The following is a 20,559-nucleotide window of genomic DNA, read 5'->3' as shown; positions in this document are numbered from 1 at the left end:
GAAGCGGTGAATGCTCCAACACTGGAAGTTTTTAAGAAGTTTTTTGTCTGAAATGGTATAGGGTTTCCTGCCTGAGCAGGGGGTTGGTCTAGAAGACCTCCGAGGTCTCTTCCATTATCATCATCATCATCATTATCATCATTATATTATTATTATCATCAACAACAACAACAACTTTGAAGGCGAGTTGTCCCACTGATTAATTGTTCTCACTATCAGGAAATTTCTCCTTATTTCTAGATTGGTTCTCTCCTTGATTAGCGGATACAGCAGAGTCTCTATCCCATTGCCAGCTGCCTGCTGAGACAGACCAAGGCCAAACCAACCTTTAGTGACTGTTCCAAGTTACAACGGCACTAAAAAAAAAGTGACCTGTGCACATTTTTCACACCTGGGACTATTGCAGCATCACCTGGTCATCATGAGTATCACGTGATCAAAATCTGAACTCTTGTAAAGGAGGGGAGAAGGAAGTAGGAAGGTTGGAGGAGAAGAGGAGAAGTGGGGAGAAAGGGGAGGAGAGCGGTGAAGGAAAGAGAAGAGGAGAGGAAGAAGAGGGAAGTAGGGAAGAGAAGAAAGGGAGAAAGAAGGTAGAGAAGGAGGAGTGTGGATACAGTGAAAGGGGAAATGGGCGAGCAACACTAAAAGTCATGTATTTATTTCATTTTATCAAAAGTATCTTATATATGAATGTTAAAAGAATGTATGTTAACATCTGATAAATATCACGGTATATGTATGGGGGAGAGTTTGGAAAAATAAAAAATTACTTAAAAAAAAATCCAGACTCTTGGCCACTGGCATGTACTTAGGACAGTTGCAGTGTCCCTGGGGATCACATGATCCCCTTTTGCGACCTTCCGACATGCAAAATAAAGTGGGGAAGTCAGATTTCCTTAACCACCATTTTACTAACTTAACAACTGCAGCGATCACTTAACAACTGTGGCAACAAATGTCGTAAAATGGGGCAAAACGTCTGCTTAGCAAAGACATTTTGGACTCAGTTGTGGTCAAGGATCACCTGTATATGAATGAAATGGATTTTCATCTTTGTCCTAACCTCATCTATTGTTTTTGTTTCCTCCCTGAAAACATAACTCCAACGCCTGCTGTAACTCTTGGCTCAAAAAAGTTGTCCACTTTTTATCACGTGAAACACCAATCTTCTTCATCCATCAGAGGAAAAGGAGTTTGATTCTCAGGGTTGAGCATGGGGACATGTGTGTTGCAAGTGGAGGAAAACGCACACACATGTCACACCAAAATGAAGTAAACTAACTCTCCACTGGTCATTTTTCATTTGCTAATAGAGACGAATGTTTATTTGCCCTTTTGTGTATGAGATCAAACAAACTCAAAGCAACATATGTTGCATTCCTCCACTCTTCTGCACAACAACCCTGTAAGGTAAGGGTTAGGGTTTGTTTATTGTTGGTTTGTGTCCGAAGCAGCATAATTAAAATAAAGCATACCGTATGATATAAAATATAAGATTAATGCATGTACAAATTAATCAGATTTTGCCCTGAAACTAGCAACATTCATTGCATTCTGTCGCACTGCCATGAGCTCAAGTATATACAGACAGAAAGGGCAGGTGTACAGATGTGTTGTTGCCTGCGTCTCTGGATGTTGTTGTATTCCTGTGTTGGGATTAGGGTTAATGAAAGAGAATGGCTGAGGGTAGATTTAAGCCTTAGATCTCCCCATTCCTAATTCACTTTAACTATGCACAAACTGACCAAATGAGTAAATCGCACATCTTTTAATCATTACAGCCGGGATCGTCCAATTTAATCACAACAGATAAATGTTTAAAAAGAAGTGATGTTTTCTATCCATTTAATCAGAAATGCCTAAATACTTCAGCGCTGCCAACTTTAGGCAGAAAGTTTACAAAACCGCATGCAGGCTTCAAGTTTTTTCTCCTGGCCAAAAATTCGTTACAAAGCCAGAAGAGAGAAAAATCAAAGGCAGATTCTCTTAGCAACCGGATTACTGACTTATCAATTGCAATGACTCAGTTAACGACAGAGGCAAGAAATGTGGTAAAAATGGGGCAAAACCCACTTAACGAATGTTTCACTTAGCAACATAAATTTTGGGCTCAGTGGTGGTCCTAAGTTGAGGACCACCTGAAATTTTCCTGGCTTTTTCAGTCTATCGAACAGTAATCCAGCAACAATCGTTATCTACCTTCTGCTACAGATAGTCCTCGACTTATGACAATTGTAACCAGACTTTCCACTGCTAAGCAAAGCAGTTGTTAAATGAGTCAAGCCTGATTTTCACAATCTTTTTTGCCACAGTTGTGATGCGAATCCCTGCAGTCATTTTTTTAATACGTTTTATTGATTTTTAAAACATAAATCACATAATAGCTGGTTAACTGTGTTTGCTGGGTTTACATTTGTAAAGAAAAATCACTGACAACTGATTTCTATCATTCATAATCCACATATTCAAACAGATATTTCTTTTTTTTAAAATATTCTCTCTGATAGATCCCATCATCTATATTCTTAATTTTTACCTTAATATTTTAATATTTTTCCTTTGATCAGTATCTTTCTTGATCAATGTGTCTTTTGCTGAATCGGAGAGTTTTTCTATCTATTTTTCCCCAACCAATTATACAATTTTTTCCAGATTTCATAATAATCTATTTCACTCTTATCCTTGAGTTCTAACGTCAACCTATCCATTTCAGCACAGGATAAAATCTTATTTATTACCTCTTCTTCTGAGGGTGCCTCATTATCTTTCCATCTCTGTGCAAAGGCTAATCTTGCTGCTGTTTAGCATGTGTAATAATAGGTATAGAGATCCTTTATTATATTTATCCTTAGTAATACCCTGCAGTCATTAAGTGGATCACAGAGAATCTGGCTTCCTCCACGGATTTTGCTCGTGGGAAGCGTGCAGGGAAAGTTGCAAATGGTGATCACATTGCCCTGGGGAATCTGCAGTGGCTGCAGCTGTGAGCACCAGTTGTAAATCACCTTTTTTTTCAGTGCTGTTGTGACTTGGAATGGTCACGGAATGAACAATTTTAAACTGAGGACACGTTCTACCTTTTCCGAAGCCCCGTAAAAGCTTACGGCCACTGAATTCACAGACAGGTTTTACAGGATGATGGCTCAGCTTATTATATAGCAGGTTCCTCAGAAATTAGTTTAAGCACACAAAGAGGGGAGGACATTTGGTTTTCTTCTTTGAAGGCTGTCATTTTGTCACAATATCCAAAGCAGCCTTCCCTCCCAGCCACACGCTGTAGTCAAGTTGATTTAGGAACCTGTAAATGGTTTCATGTTTCCTTCCACTTTGGGGCCATAGAATTTGTTTGGAAGGTTGGGTGCAAATAAAAGAAGGACACGTGCAGGAGAAATGTTGTGTGTTTTTATTTTTATTCTGTCCTGGCTTGCTTGGCGGAGGCTGGATCACTTCCTCTCCTTCTGACTAACTTGTTCTCACCCCTCCTGTGAGGCGAACAGTGTTAAGATCCCTGAGCAAATCTTGTAAAGAGGATTAAAATCCATTTCTCGTGCCCAATTCCAGCTTGGTAACCACAACATTGCAAGGGACTTTCTGCTAGATCTTGACAGATTCTGCTTAAAATAAGGCACTATATTAGGTAGACAGATGGCATTCTCACTAATAAAGATGCTAGACCGTTGGGGGACTCCACAAAATTTGTGGGCAGAACATCTTTAGAATTATTGAGTAATTAGGCTAATATTTCTCAACCTCAGCAATGAATAGCTGGCTGGGGAATTTCTCAACCTCAGCAACTCTGCTGGCTGGGGAATTCTGGGAGTGGAAGTCCTCCCAGCTTAAAGTTGTTGCAGTGGAACAACTAATCAAGGAGAGAAGCAACCTAGAACTAAGGAGAAACTTCCTGACAGTAAGAACAATTAATCAGTGGAACAGCCTGCCTCCAGAAGCAGTGAACGCTCCAACACTGGAAGTTTTTAAGAAGAGACTGGACAGCCATTTGTCCGAAATGGTGTAGGATTTCCTGCCTGAGCAGGGGGTTGGACTAGATGACCTCCAAGGTCCCTTCCAACTTTACTACTATTACTATTACAGTTGAGAATCCCAATCTTTCAAAAGGCAAATGGACTTTGTTTTTCCTTGGTTTCGCTTCTCATCCAAGAAGCTTCTTCAGTTCTTCAGTCTTCAAGGAAAAACAGTTGCCTTTTGATAAAGCACTTTTGGGACCACCATGACCTGGATGCCTGAGAATCTCCGTAGACCTTGAGGTGGAGAAACCTTGAGTTAGCCTTACCTCCTGCTTCTCTTTCTGGACCAAAGAGGTGACACAGGGCTGCCTTCTCCTATTTTTCCCCCACAATCACCTCGTGAGGAAGTTTGGACTGAGAGTGTCACTGGCCCAAGGGAGCTTCCACAACTGAGCAAGGACTAAAATCTGGGGTTCCTAGTTTCTAATCCAACCCCTTCCCCACTTCCCCACACAGGATGATCCCAACCTTGGGAGAAGCAGATAGAAAAAAGCAGTAACTGGTCAACATCTGTCTGCCTCTTTCACACAACTTTGGATCAGCAATTCATTTGCCTGTTAGAGAAAACTCCTTGCAAACTGTGCCCAAATCTGGCACCGTCAACCTTCCAAATAAGCCAAATGTTTAAAAACATATTTCCTGTAAAGTGATTTGGGATGGAAGCCCGAAGCAAAAATAGACAAACCTGGTTTCCAGGCTGAAGTGAGGCTTAAGAAGGAAGAGAAGGACAGGTGAGAAATAATAATAATAAAGTTGGAAAGGACCTTGGAGGTCATCAAGTCCAACCCCCTGCTCAGGCAGGTTATACCATTTCAGACAAATGGCTGTCCAGTCTCTTCTTACAAACTTCCAGTGTTGGAAGGAAGGAAGGAAGGAAGGGAGGGAGGGAGGGAGGGAGGGAGGGAGGGAGGGAGGGAGGTTGGGAGGAAGGGAGGGAGGGAGGGAGGAAAAAAGAAAAACAGAATAATAGATGGAAGGGACCTTGGAGGTCATCTAGTCCAACCCCCTGCTCAGGCAGGCACCCTACACCATTTCGGACAAATGGCTGTCCAGTTTCTTCTTAAAAACTTCCAGTGTTGGAGAAGGAAGGAAGGGAGGGAGGGAGGGAGGGAGGGAGGGAGGAAGGAAGGAAGGAAGGAAGGAAGGAAGGAAGGAGGAAAGAATAACAGAATAACAGATGGAAGGGACCTTGGAGGTCATCTAGTCCAACCCCCTGCTCAGGCAGGAACCCTACACCATTTCGGATAAATAGCTGTCCAGTTTCTTCTTAAAAACCTCCAGTGTTGGAGCGTTCATCGCTTCTGGAGGCAGGTTGTTGCACTGGCTAATTGTTCTAACTGTCAGGAAGTTTCTCCTTAGTTCTAGGTTGCTTCTCTCCTTCCATTCTTGTCCTGCCTTCAGGCACTTTGGAGAATAGCGTGACTCCCTCTTCTTTGGGGCAGCCCCTGAGATACTGGAAGACTGCCATCATGTCCCCCCTCGTCCTTCTCTTCATCAAACTAGAAATCAGGAGCTGGCAGTGAGCAACTTACCTCGCAGTGTCCGAACCAGGCCAGCTCCGTGTGCAGCACCATCAGGAAGATGCCCAGCACGGCCGTCAGCAACGACCACCCGGCCAGGTTCTTCTCTTCTCCCAGCAGGAGTTTCCGTCCCCGAAGGCGACGCAAATTCTCGCCAGGCTCCGTGGGAATGTGTAGAGCCCTGGTCTCCGCCGGTTCCTGCTTGATCTGCATCTCTTGGGCATGGCTGGGGGCAGGAGAGCGCTTGGCCCCCGGAGCTGGGAGGCAGGGGCTGAAGACCCCTTGGGCAGCCCCCCATCCCTGCCGCTTGAGCAACCAGCAGGCAGCCAGGACGAGGGTGGGGAGGAGGGAGAAAGAGAAAGAAAGAAAAAGAGAGAGAAAGAAAGAAAGAAAGAAAGAAAGAAAGAAAGAAAGAAAGAAAGAAAGAAAGAAAGAAAGAAAGAAAGAAAGAAAGAAAGAAAGGAAACTGATCAGAGAGAAAAAGTGGAAAGCAATGGGACAAGACAGCAGCTCAAAAGAAAGTTCGCGTCCCGCCGAAGTGCTGAAGAAGTCGAGGCGCTCGCGGAGTCCCGGACCCAGCTGCTGCCCAGCCAGCCCCCCAGAGCGCCGGAGGAACTTGCGGCCCGCTGGTGCGTCGGACTGGGGCACTTCGTCAGCGGGCGGGGCAAGGCAGGGCGGGGGCTGCCCAAGGAGGGCCGGGCGAAGCGTGAAAAGGCGAGGGGGGCCGGAGCCGAGTGCCTGGCGGCGTCTCAAGGGACTCGGGCTTTATAGGGGCAGGAAGGGGGGGGCTAGGAACAACGGGGGGGAGGGAATCAATTTTCCCCTCCCCATATCTCTTTCCCCCCCCCTCCAACACGCCCGGAGTCCCCATCTGGCTGCCCAATGCCCAGTCTAGGAACGGGCTGAAAACTGAAACGGAGATCCGTAACTGTGCGTCCCCACAACGCGCTTAAACCGTGTTAAAAAAAAAAAAAACTGCCGTCTGCCAGCACCGAGCAGGCGAAGCTTCGTGTCGAGTCTTCGGGGGCTTCGTGTGTTGTACAGCTGGGTGAATTCACCAAGCATGTTGTCACCTCTGAAGGCACTCTACCCATGCTCAGAAGTGGGATCTTCGAGAACGATGCTGTTCGGTCAAGAAGAATAGAAGGACAGAGTTGGGAGGGTCCTTAGAGGTCTTCTAGTCCAACCCTATACCGTTTCAGACAAATGGCTGTCCAGACTCTTCTTAAAAACTTCCAGTGTGGGAGCATTCAATGCTTCTGGAGGCAGATTGTTCCACTGGTTAATTGTTCTCACTGTCAGGAAGTTTCTCCTTAGTTCTAGGTTGCTTCTCTCCTTGATTAGTTTCCATCCGTTGCTTCTTGTCCTGCCTTCGGGGGCTTTGGAGAATAGCTTGACTCCCTCTTCTTTGGGGCATGTTGGAAGAATGCTATCATGTCACCCCTAGTCTTCTTTTCATAAAACTAGACTTACCTACAAGCCATGCGTCTTTTCACTGCTCTGCTGAGCCACACATTCAGGTTCTGGTTTAAAAAAAGTCAAAATGGCTGAAATTGTGTGTGATCAAAGCCCTGTCCTTTTTCGTGTGTGCAACACTATTTTGACTTTTGTTTTTTTAACTACCCAGTTAAAAAACCCCAGGGGTTATGCCTGTTCAAATGGAGTCTCTATTTTCCACCCAGCCTAGAGATGTCAATTCAATTTTCAATTTAGAATAGAACTGACAATGGCTGTCCAGTTTCTTTTTTAAAAAAACTCCAGTGGTGGAACTTCTGAAGGCAAGTAGTTCCACAACTTCTGAAGGCAAGTAGTTCCACTGATTAATTGTTCTCACTGGCAAGAAATTTCTTCTTATTTCTACCGTAGGTTGGTTGTCTCCTTAATTAGTTTCCATCCAATGTTTTTTGTCCTGCCTTTGGGTGCTTTGGAAAATAACTTGACCCCCCCCTCTTCTTTGTGGCAGCCCCTCAGATATTAGATACTGCTGTCATGTCACCCCTACTCATTCTCAAGATACTGACGTGCCCAAGGAACATTGGATTTTTGACTTGGGAAGCAGCAAGAAAGAAGACAGCGCCTCTGAGCCATCCAGAGTCACTAGATAACAAGATAGGCAGCATATAAATTTAATAAATATATATATATATATAAATAATATAGAATGCTTTCCCTTGGATACTGCGTAGCTGTTGGGGGAGGTAGAACATAAACCAATATTTCCAGCTTAAAGAATTTGAGGTTGTGAATCACTTACACACCTTGGAAAAATGTGTTGTGGCTGACTGCAGCCCCTCCCCAGATTTATCTGTGATTTCTAAATAGATCCAGGTAGATTTCGGTAAGCATCATCCTTATCCAGCCACAGAGAAGCTTTCTGCTTTGTAAGATTAAAAGACTATAATATGACACAAAGACTTCTACTTTTTGGCCTGCCGTGCTTGACAAAATGTCGTGTCCCAAGTGTTTGTTTGCCAAAGAAAGATTACTGTCTGGGGACCTAAATTGGCAAGGGGAACAGTCAACCATCGACGGACAGACCTGACCCTAATTCATTTGCGAGATGGGAGGGGGGCAATGGGAGACAGCCAAAACAAGTGGACGTGATTGCTTGAGACATAAAATTCATTGGCGGCCAAAAACATTGTCTGGTCTGGTGTAAAAAAAAAAAAAAAGAGTCCAACACCTCATGAGATTTCGCTGTGTGAATCTGAGGAGTTTCCATTTCTCTGGCTTGAATCAAAAAATTTCTGCCTTGGGGCAAGAAGATGCTGAAAAAGAACCAGTTTGGTTAAGGTGCTAGCCTAGAAACCAGGAGATGGTGAATTCTAGTCCCACTTTAGACATGGAAGCCGTCTGGGTGACTATGGGCCAGTCATTTTGTTTCAGCCCAACCTACCTCACAGGATTGTTGTTGCTGTGGGGGAAAAAAAGGAGGAGAAAGGAGTATCGTGTATGTTTGCCACCTGGACTTTACTTACAAAAAGTAATAAAGGTGGAATATAAATCTAATAAATAAATAAAACAATGCCCCCCTCCCAAGCCAAGCCAACTATATGATGCAGGATGAGAAATAAAAGCTAACCTCCCATTTTAGGCCTTCTAAAACCAGAAATTTAGCCAAGGGGGTGGGGGGAGTGTTGCTTTTTCCATGGAGGAGCTGGACCAATGTAGGTAAGTCTCTGCCTTCAAGGAGCAGCTTAGTTTCAAAGAGGAATCCCCAATATGTTTAGCACTACAATTCCTCTAAGCCAGGGTAGGCAACCTGGGCTTTTTTATGACTGGTGGACTTCAACTCCCAGAATTCCTGAGCCAGCCATGCTGAGGGGAAAGGGAGTTTCTAAACTGAGCCATGCTGGCTCAGGAATTCTGGGAGTTGAAGTCCACGAGTCATGAAGGGGCCATAGTTCCCCCATGCTGGCTCAGGAATTCTGGGAGTTGAAGTCCATGAGTCATGAAGGGGCCATAGTTTCCCCCATGCTGGCTCAGGAATTCTGAGAGTTGAAGTCCATGAGTCATGAAGGGGCCATAGTTTCCCCCATGCTGGCTCAGGAATTCTGGGAGTTGAAGTCCACCTGCCCTAAGCCCAGGCAGCAAAGCAGATGTTTGTAGGTTCTGAGGACTGTACCCCACAACATCTAGTGGACAATGGCCTCGGTTGGGATTTGGAAAGAAAATTTAGAGCAGGGGAATTAATGAAATAGCAGTCAAGCAGATTGTATGGTAATCTAGAACCTCTTTGCTGGGCAAATGCTCCATTGTAATCCCCCAGGGATTTTGCAATCGTAACACCAAAATCAAGAGTTGTTTTTTTTGGGGGGGGGGGGTTGTTGTTTTTTTTTTAAAAAGAAGTAATAATGATAGCAAAACAATCCAGATCAGCACCTCTGAAGACCTTAGTACTCAGAATTTCCCTGAAATGGATTCCTTCCTGCAACCAGTACCCTTGTCTCCAGACTTTCAAGGAAAATTAAAGAAAGCATTTTTTTTTCATCCTCCTTCCCCTCTCCCCCTCCCCCTGCGTTCTTCAGAGCACAAGAAGCATCTGTGTCGCTGGCGAATAGGCTCTTGTAGGGAGAGTGTTTCTGGCTGCACCTGTTGGATTTCTGCCCCACCGCTGTTGAGGTCTTCCCTACACTGGGTGTGTTCAAGCTAGTGCTAGAAAGACACCTTTTCACAGAAGTTTCAATTTGGATCCCTTTAATTTCTACAGAGTAGGGGGGTGGACTTGATGATCTCAAAAAGACCTTCTGATTTATGGGAGGTATATGGAAGGCCTATATTTATAGGCTGGGATAAAGGAGAGATGAAGGAATTAGGCTTCTGCTTGCAGTGGCTTTAGCCCCGTTTTCAGGATCTCTGAAGCAAGGGAGAAACATCTGCGTTCCGATGAATCTCTGTTAGCAGGTAAAAATGGGCGGAGCATTGACTGCATTTTCCCAGGTTCCCTCTTGACTTTTTTGACCATGCCCTGCAGACATTCTTTTCCTTTAGTCAGGAAAGGAGTGGAAAGGCCGGCATTCAGAAGGGTAGCCAGAAAGGAACCGGCTATTGCCATAAAGTACTACCAACAAATGAGTCAACAAATCCTGTTTAGCTGTGAGCTATTTATTAATGAAGAGTAATGACTAAGAAGACTTGGGAAGTGTGTCCAAGGCTTTGGCTCCAATGTTAATCATCTCTGTGATGACAGCTCTCCGCAATGAATCATGGTTGCTTGAAAGAAGTGGAACTGAGGCCCAAAGGAAGAAGAGATGGCAATTTGAATGACAGCTCTTCGGAGGTTTCGCACACGTCTCGTTTACTGCTGGTTCAGGTTTTCTCCACACCCCTTGAGGAGCCTCATGTGGTGCCTGAGAAGAGGAAAAAGGTGTGAATTCTCAGAGGATGGATGGACAGACATATTGATAGAGAGATATTAATAGAGAGAGAGATGATTGGATAGATAGAAAGATAGAGATAGATGATTAGATAGAAAGATAGAGGTAGATGATTAGATAGATAGAGACATGATTAGATAGAAAGATAGAGATAGATGATTAGATAGATAGATAGATATGATGATGATGAGAGAGAGGGAGAGAGAGAGAGAGAGAGAGAGAGAGAGAGAGAGAGAGAGAGAGAGAGAGAGAGAGAATGTGAGTGACCTTCTTGCTTAGGGATCATCATATGGTTATAGAAGGCTGGCGTGACAATACTGAAGATCAGGTAAATAGTCTGAAGAAAAATTACACATATTTCTGCATGTAATTCTGCTAAGCATATATTTAGAGAAGCCACAGGTTGCTCCCAATACAGCTTCACACTGAGATCATACATCACACAATTGACACATTCGCTGAATAACTGACAATGGTTGGGATCATGCAACATGCAAAATCAAAACCAAACAAATCCCTGGCTGGCTTAACACAGTGAGTGAACCCAATCATAACAAACCCACCCCCCCAGTTTGGAGAGCCATGTATTCTTCCTATAAAAAAAGGAAGCCTGCATTTGAAAATTGGAATGGAATGGAAGAGGTATTGAGAGTGAAGTCTGCTTAGAATCACACGGAGGTGTTGTAGCTGTGAAATTAGACCTCTTGATAGCAGACAGAATGGGGACAATCCTTAATGTTGTCGACCTGTTGTTGTTTTTGTCCTGAAAGGATGGACATTTTTTTCTGTCAAACTAATTTCCCAAGTAGGACACACCCTGCTTGATTCAGCGGCTCCGGGCCTGTTTCTGAGACACAACTAAGAAGCTTCAACTATATATACCTACCTCCCCCACAAAAATAGTGAAAAGCATGAAACAAGTTAAATACATATTTCAGTGTATCATCCCCTCCATATGCAGGAGGGGAGAGAGGAACTTTCCTTCCTTGTTTGGTACACATTTAGAGACCAATTCAGTTTGACTGCTGAGGGATTATGAAACCTAAGCCTTTTTCTCAGAAAAACTGGAGCCTTTTAGATGATTCTGCATTGTGTAAGGGGTTGGACTATACCAGTGTTTGTCAGTCTTGGCTGCCTGAAGATGTGTGGACTTCAACTCCCAGAATTCCCCAGCCAGCAAAGCTGCTTGATGATGTGAGAAGAAGCTTTGCTGGCTGAGGAATTTTGGGAGTTGAAGTCCGCACATCTTCAGGCAGCCAAGATTGACAAACACTGGCCTCAATGATCTGAAAGATTCCTTCCAGCCCTCGTATTCTATTATTTTATGGTATGATACAAGTAATCCTCGACGTACAACTTTCATTTAGTGACCATTCAAAATTATCTGAAGCAGAACATCCAGATTCAGCCACAGTTTTCAGATTCAGACACATTATTTATTTATAAAATTTATTGACCACCCATTTTACCTCAGGATAACTCTGGGTGGCTAATAAACCTACAACCATCATAGGATCCCCATGTCACGTGATCCAAATTCAGGTACTTGGCAATTGACATGTCATTGTGACATTTGCAGTGTGATTGTCATTTCCCAGTTGGCTTCTGACAAGCAAACTCAATGAGGGTAGGTGAATTCACTTAATAGCTGCATGGTTCACTTAATAACTGGGTTGATTTGCTTAACAACCGTGGCAAACAAGGTCATAAAATTGGGCACAATTAATTTAACAACCACCTTGCTTAGCAACAGAAATTGTGATCCTAATTGTGGTCGTAAACCGAGGACTACCCGTAATAATTACTACCACCATCGCCATCATTTTAAGAGAGCGAGAATACAATTTGCTCAGCTGAAAATCTACTTCCTCAATGAAACTGGAGTGTCTGCTCACTGATTATTGCATAATTGTTTCATGTGTTTCCCCTTAAGGGATGAACATTTTATATATCTATCAGTGTCTGGCAACAACCAAAAAAACCCAACAGCAAGCCAGTCCTAGGCTGCATTAACAGAGTGATAGAATCAAGATCATGTGATGTATTAGTACGGCTTTATAAAGCCTTAGCAAGACCTTACCTAGAATACTGCATCCAGTTTTGCTCACCAAATTATAAAAAAAGATGTTAAGACTTTGGAAAGAGTGCAGAGAACAGCAACAAAGATGATTAGAGGCCTGGAGACTAAAAAAAATATGAAAGGAATGCAGGAATTGGGTATGCCTAGCTTAATAAAAAGAAGGACCAGGGGTGACATGATAGCAGTGTTCCAACATTTGAAGGACTGCCACAAAGAAGAGGGGTTCACATATTCTCCAAGGCACCTAAAGGCAGGACAAGAAGCAAAGGATGGAAACTAACCAAGGAGAGAAACAACCTAGAACTAAGAAGAAATTTCCTAACAGTGAGAACAATTAACCAGGGGACCAGCTTGCCTTCAGAAGTTGTTGATGCTCCAATACTGGAGGTTTTTATGAAGAGACTAGATAGCCACTTGTCTAGGGCAGGGTAGGCAACCTTGGCTCTTTTATGACTCGTGGACTTCAACTCCCAGAATTCCTGAGCCAGCCATGCTGAGAGGAAAGAGAGAGGTTTCCATGCTGAGCCAAGCTGGCTCAGGAATTCTGGGAGTTGAAGTCCACGAGTCATAAAAGAGCCAAAGTTGCCCACCCCTGGTTTAGGGTCTCCTGCTTAAGCAGGGGGTTGGACTATAGGACATTGAAGATTTCTTCCAACTCTGTTATTCTATTAAGAATACAGTATATACCCGTGTTGTTCATTAGCATTATGGGGGGGATTTCAATGAGTTTCTGATATCCTGCAGTGACAAAGCATCATCCAGTATTATAGCCAAGATTACTAAGTAACTGCATTATGAATTTAAGATACTCTTACCCATTCTTTTGCTCCACCCAAACCAAGTCAGTGCTGGGCGTTGGTTTGGATCTGACTCAGTGGGTTTAGGGCCATACCAGTGACTCAGCAGTCAAATATTCAGGAGGATGGGATATTTCTCTTCCATCCACCCTTTGGAGGTATCCCAGAGAGATCCTGGATGTGTACCCAAGATCACCTCCTGCTGACGTTCAGTGAACTTAAGTGGTTTAAAAATGACAGGGGAGAGAATGTAAGGGTGTGGGAATTTGGCTGAAGCATGCCGGGGTTTCCATTAGATTCAGCAGTTGCTTATGGGATCAAGTGGCTGCACTCCAGAAGGAAACTACATTTTGGCCTGTAATGACTGGTAACATACAACATCAAAGGCCAATGGGATCAATATTCTCCTAGCTGTGGGGAGAATTCAGCTTTGTGGATGATATAATTCACATTTATGAGCCCTCTCTGTCCACCCGTGGGCTCTTTGAAGAAACATCCTTGATAGGATCACCATTTTGGTGACGGTTCTAACTTGGCTAGAAGTTGAGTTCTAACATACATTTTGGTTACTCTCTACTGGGAGTGGAGCCCTCACATCTGTTCCCAGTGGGAGCTGGGCCAGTCTTCTCCCCTAACCTATGATCATGCACAAACACACTCAAGACAAGATACAATTCTTAGCTTCTAACCACCAACCAGATCTTTTGATAGCGTGATGCAACTAATCTTCAATACTGTACCGGAATTAAGCATTGGAAGTTCCAGAAGAAGTAGAAAAAAAAAAAACATGCACTATATAAACCTGCCATAAACTAGCACAAAAAAAAATAACACTAATGAGGGGGTCCTTGGTGCTCTCTGAGCTTGCTTGTTTTCGTTACCCAAACTAGGTAACATCATTAGTGCTAGTAAGGAATACAGTTTGCTGACAGTTTAATGGTCTGCCCTGTCAGTGTTGGTGGGGGTGGTCTTAGAGTTTTTCGATTGGTTGGTTTATTCTTGGCTTCTTTGGCAGTTTCTTGATTGGGGTATTATTTACTTGATTGTCGGTCTGATGTTAATAATAATAATAATAATAATAATGTTGGAAGGGACCTTGGAGGTCATCTAGTCCAACCCCCTGCTCAGGCAGGAAACCCTATATTATTTCAGACAAATGGCTGTCCAGTCTCTTCTTAAAAACTTCCAGTGTTGGAGCATTCACCTCTTCTGGAGGCAGGTTGTTCCACTGATTAATTGTTCTAACTCAGGGCTTTTCAACCAGTGGTACGGGTACCACTATGGTACATTGGCACCTGGCAGGTGGTACGTGACCATCCTAGAAAAGTAGTGGGGGAGGGGAATGAGCTGAACCGGTGGCAGCACCACACAAGCCTGAGTGAGAGACGGCTGGAGCTGCAGGGCTGTCAGGGCTCAGCAGAAGCGCCAGGATCAGTACTGCTTTCCAGATGATTGGCGCTTCTTTGGGGCTGTCAGGGCTCAGTGGAAGCACCAGGATCAGTGCCAGGCTCCAGCTGGAGCTTGGCACTGATCCTGGCACTTCTGCTGAACCCAGAAGAAGCGCCAATCAGCTGGAATGTTGCAGCATCTCCAGGGTCTTGTGATTTACATTCAGATGCTTGGCAACTGATTCATATTTATGACGGTCACAGTGTCCCAGGGTCATGTGAAGTGACCAAAACCTGCTGTAACCACCCAGCAGACGGAGGGAATAAAAACCAAACACCCCCCACCCCACCATCACTGCCAATCCTCAACAGAAATGCTCATAACAATGAAAACCTCGGACAGGAGGAAGAGCGCCACCGGGCGGGCAGGCAGATGTCTTGCTCGGCTGTGGCTTGGGGGGCACTTTTTCAGTGCCATTGTAACTTCAAAGAGTCACTAAGCGAACTGTTGTAAGTCGAGGATTACCTGTATTTTATCACTTTTTTCCTTTTTTGGGGGGTCATCAAGTTTTTGACACCTTGCTAGGCGACTGGTGGTACTCGGATATTGCCATATCCTAAAAGTGGTACAATGGGTGAAAAGGTTGAAAAGCTCTGTTCTATAAGGAACTGTCAGGAAATTTTTCCTTAGTTCTAGGTTGCTTCTCTCCTTGAGTTTCCATCCATTGCTTTTTGTCCTGCCTTCAGGTGCTTTGGAGAATAGCTTGACTCCCTGTTCTTTGGGGCAGCCCCTGAGATATTGGAATGCTGCTATCATGTCCCCCCTCGTCCTTCTCTTCATTAGACTAGACATACCCAATTCCAGCAACTGTTCCTTATATGTTTTAGCCTCCAGTCCCCTAATCATCTTTGTTGCTCTTCTCTGTACTCTTTCTAGAGTCTCAGCATCTTTTTTAATCCTTGAGTTAATCTATGTTGATCTGGTTGCTGATTACTGGTGTAGAGGTGCGTGGGTCTTTTGCATTGGCTATAGATGTTGTTAATGTCTATGCGTCTATTGATGGCTAATTTGTCAGAGTGCCAGGCATCTAGAAATTCCCTGGCATTTTTGAACTTGGCTTGATCTAGGATGGTCTAAGATCAGCACACTGCACTCCTTATTAACACTGAGGAAGTGAGCTAGTTGGGTAATCAAACGTCTGCAAAAAAAGCAAGCAAGCTCAGAGAGCACCAAGGAGCTCTCATTTCAGCTCTGAGCTACAAATATTCTCCTTTATAAGAATACTAATGGTTCAATCCAATGTTTTCTGGATATAATAATAATAATAATAATAGTTGGAAGGGACCTTGGAGGTCATCTAGTCCAACCCCCTGTTCAGGCAGGAAACCCTATACCATTTCGGACAAATGGCTGTCCAGTCTCTTCTTAAAAACTTCCAGGGTTGGAGCATTCACTACTTCTGGAGGCAGGTTGTTCCACTGGTTAATTGTTCTGTCAGGAAGTTTCTCCTTAGTTCTAGTTCTTCTCTCCTTGGTTAGTTTCCATCCGTTGCTTCTTGTCCTGCCTTCTGGCACTTTGGAAAGTAGCTTGACTCCTTCTTCTTTGGGGCAGCCCCTGAGATATTGGAACACTGCTATCATGTCTCCCCTTGTCCTTCTCTTCATCAGACTAGACATACCCAATTCCAGCCGCCGTTCCTTATATGCTTTAGCCTCCAGTCCCCTGATCATCTTTGTTGCTCTTCTCTGTACTCTTTCTAGAGTCTCAACGAGTCAAGTGCAGCATGCTTAACTCAGCCAGCTATGAAATACTGAGCATCGGTTGCATAAGTACCTCCCACGATTCCTTCCAGCTATGAATAACAGTGCAGTGTCCCCTGGCAGCTAGAGAAACTATGATTCAGGCCACGAAATGACACAGGCGCTACTATTTTGGTGAAGAGTGGGAAGCCATAGGAAGTCAGAGTCTTTTTTTCTCTCTCTCTTAGCTTGGAAAGACTGAGCCTTCACCTCTACGGAGAGAGAAGATCTTGAAAAAAAAAGCAGAGTTGCAAGAAGGAACTCCTGGTTAGATAAAATTCAGCTTTGATTTATCTATATACCACCATTTAAAGCCTGGAGCTATTGTAGTTTTGATGGGATGTCGTAGATTTGAGGATGCGCTTTCAGGGAAGATGGTAAGTAGTTCAGGAAAATTCAGAAAATCAAGAAGTGGAATCTGAGTCTTAGAACCAGGCTGGGGAAGAAAAAAGAGAGAGAGAGAGAGAGAGAGATACACCAGCAGACAAATGTGAGCATCGCTGAAGACCATCTGTTGATTGATGTGTGATTATTGTTCACTTAAAAGCTGATCTTGTGTCCATTCCATATCATGTAATTAGAAATCTGAGTTTTGATGGTAAGCTGAAGGCAAATGTTTCCAGAGAGACTTCGATGTTCTCTTTTTGTCAGTTATGCAAAATAATGCACAGATGGAGGGTCTTCTGTGGTTTAGTTCGTTAGTTAGTTAGTTAGTTAGTTAGTTAGTTAGTTAGTTAGTTAGTTAGTTGTTATCACAAGGCTAGCTTTAAATTCTGCTTTGTACCTCAGGATTCAAGGTGGGCCTTAGGCAGCCTGTTCCCCTCCCTTTAGTCTTAAAAACAATGAGCTTGTAAGATCATTTGGACCTTTCTACAGTCATTGAAGACGTTCAGCGTTGAATTGTACCATGGAAATTATTAGAAGTCACTGCAGCCCTCCCATGGCAAATATAAGCAACTCTATTCAGCACCAACCGCTGTTTCTGAGTAGTTTACAAAGCAGTCCCATGTTAAAATAATTGCAGTAATCTAACTTGGAGGTGGTGAGCCAATGAACGATCATTACCTAAGCCTCCCGCTTCAGGTAGTGACATATCTGGTGTACCAGAAACCATAGCTGGGTGAAGAACCCTAACTAGCATCTCCATCTGCACATTCAACAATAGCTGTGAGTCTAAGAGGGCAATTGAATCCAGGCCTTTCTCCCTCAGAGGTTGCACAACAACTGGTAGAAATATTTCTAGATCACTTGCTTGGGATTCAGCTTCAGCTTATTTTGTCCCATCCAGATCCCCACAGCTTCCAAATATCCTGCTGGGATTTCCAGGATACTTTCCCAAGGTCTAAGGTAGCAGTGTATAACAGAGTGGAGTGGAGTTGAAGAGGAAGAGGAAGAAGAAGAAGAAGAGGAGAGAGGGGAGAGAAGAGAAGAGAAACAGAGTTGGAAGGGACCTTGGAGGTCATCTAGTCCAACCCCCTGCTCAAGCAGGAAACCCTATACCATTTCAGACAAATGGTTGTCCAGTCTCTTCTTAAAAACTTCCAGTGTTGGAGCATTCACAACTTCTACAGGCAAGTTGTTCCACTGATTACTTGTTCTAACTGTCAAGAAATTTCCCCTTAAAATTAATAAAGTTTAAAACAGGATCTTTGGGATAGATAAGGAGCTTTTGTAAAAGATTATTGACTAATGAAATTTATATCAGGTAATATACTTAATGAAAATCTGTGTTAGAAATGTACTAATGAGATTCCAATAATTTACATAGATAGAGAGCGTTGGTTTGGATTTAAGCATTTAATTTATATATAGCGACATATTAAAGAATGAATTGGCTATAGGATTGTATTAATTTGATTATATTGATATTGAGCGGTTGAAAGCTTTTATTGATTAAGGAAATTTATATTTAGATATATTAATGAATGAATTTATTTGAATTTAATTGATTATAATTTCTACATAGATAGAAAGGGAAGTTTTAAGATATATTATGTGAATTGTATACGTATAATGTTATTGTTTTCTTTTTGTAATTGACCACCATATCTCCATGCTGGTTCTTAAGCTTCTGTTGGTGTAAAATGGAAAAATAAATAAAAATTGTTTATAAAAAAAAAAAAAGAAATTTCTCCTTAGTTCTAGGTTGCTTCTCTCATTGATTAGTTTCTATCCGTTGCTTCTTGTCCTGACTTCAGGTGTTTTGGAGAATAGCTTGACTCCCTCTTCTTTGGGGCAATCCCTGTATCATCAGGCTATGGATGATACATCACCCAACTGATGTATACTCATTCTTAGGAGTCTCAAATAAATCCTAAACAGGATGGAAAAAAGGATCAGTTCCTCTAGGAACCTCACAAGGAAGCAACTGGACCAAGATTGTTTCTCTCATTAACACTCACTGCTATCTTCCACCTAGGAAGAGGAGAACCATTGTAAGCCCCTCAAACCCTTCAACCTTCAAAGATGGTCCAAAAGGAGACCATTATCAATAGTACTGACCTCCACGGAGAAGTCAAGGAGAAGCAGGAGGATTCTACTCTCTTTGTCCAGGTCCTGACAAAGGCCATTCACCAAAGCAACCAATGTCATTTCCATCGCAGGTCTGAGACAGAATGATAAGATAAAGGCAACAACCTTCTCAACAAGCTTCCCTAAAAGGGGAAATTGAGAGTTATCCTGCAAAGGTGGGTCCAGGAAAGCCTTGTTTAGGAGTGGTGATATCCACACCTCCTTGAAAGCATCTGGAACAAAACTTCCTCTATAGAAAGAAGTCCAGAGCCCTAAAACCCAAACTTCCAACCACCTACAAGAGCCAAGAAAAAGCAGGAAACTAAGCCACACATGGCCTAACTCATGTTAGGCAACAATTGCATGAGTCCACACACCAAAATGGATCCTAGATTGGAGATTTATTTCAACGCAATCTACATTCACCTTTGGGGCAAATTTAATCTTAGGGAGTTACACTCTGCCATTAAATCAGTTCAGATATCAATAGTATAATATTTCGGTATTGGATCAACAGTCTAAAGCACGGGTGTCAAATTCGCCATGTCACATGACGTGTCATGACATAGCGTGACTTTTTTCGCTGCAGTGGTGGGTGCAGCCTCCACATGATGCAACCAGCTCCTCGGGCCAGCAATTTGCTATCCCTGGTCTAAAGCTATAATGAGACAGTTTATGTAAAAAGGGGAAATAACAAAGAGAACATATTTACAGAAGAGGTGCAAATTACTCAAGACATGTTCTTCGGGAGAACTTCCAGGCTTATTAAAAATAGCCAACATTTCTCTGTAATATCTGAATTTGGTTCTTCTATTTGCACTAGGGCAGTGGTTCTCAACCTGTGGGTCGGGACCCCATTTGGGGTTGAACGACCATTTCACGGGGGTCGCCAAACAACGCAGTCCGCCATTCCCCCCCCCCTTTTCCTTAGCTGTGCTACTCCCTTTTATTCTATTGGCTTTTGAAAGCCAATAGAATAGACTCTCTTGAATAGAGTTTAATTCTATTGGCTTTCAAAAGCCAATAGGAATTGTCCAGGCTGTCTCTGCCCTGCTGAGCCCGCCAAAAGTCCCATTCTGCCAACGGTGCTGCACCAGTTGAGTAGTCCTCGACTTACGACCGGTTGAGTAGTCCTCGACTTATGACGGTTGGGGGGTTGCGACATTAAAAAGGTTGAGAACCACTGCACTAGGGACTTTTGAGATGAATCAGAAAGTGGACTTCAGACTTGGTTGTTTTCACACAGAATTTGCAAGTATCCGTCTGCTCCACCCCTTCCCTCTCTAAAAATAAAAGTCCACATTTTCTCTCTCTCTTCAAGCTTCATTTGCAGAAAACTTGTGATTTGAAAGTATTTCCTATACTTGAAAATAGTGCAAAAGGTGGAGATTCATGAGGTGTGCAGCTTGAAATAGCGAAGAACATTTAGAACACAAGGATGAAAATCTGGATCTGTTATTTACATATTTATTTGTTGTCGTTACAAATCATATCATTTTTCATGACCTAATGGACAATGTGGAGCCAGTTTGGTCTTGTCGTGGATAAGGCACCAGTCTAG

At 43.3% G+C, this 20,559-nt stretch overlaps 1 protein-coding gene across 2 annotated transcripts in view; it reads right to left on the bottom strand.

Moving 5' to 3' along the window:
• The window catches only part of LOC120313891 (intermediate conductance calcium-activated potassium channel protein 4-like), a 34,936-nt gene extending 28,673 nt beyond the window's left edge, over window positions 1-6,263 (bottom strand). Inside the window, exon 1 of one of the 2 annotated variants that reach the window (XM_039356280.1) lies at window positions 5,558-6,263. In XM_039356280.1, coding sequence (XP_039212214.1) covers window positions 5,558-5,758 — 201 coding nt within the window. In that variant the 5' untranslated portion in view covers window positions 5,759-6,263. The remainder of the gene's footprint in view (window positions 1-5,557) is intronic. The other variant, XM_039356279.1, reaches the window with a different exon arrangement.
• Window positions 6,264-20,559: the final 14,296 nt, after the last annotated feature.

Source organism: Crotalus tigris, unplaced genomic scaffold (assembly GCF_016545835.1).
Source record: "Crotalus tigris isolate CLP2741 ecotype Arizona unplaced genomic scaffold, ASM1654583v1 scf7180000018816.262180, whole genome shotgun sequence".
NCBI classification, from domain to species: domain Eukaryota; kingdom Metazoa; phylum Chordata; class Lepidosauria; order Squamata; family Viperidae; genus Crotalus; species Crotalus tigris.
This window is presented reverse-complemented; position numbering and strand designations above follow the sequence as displayed.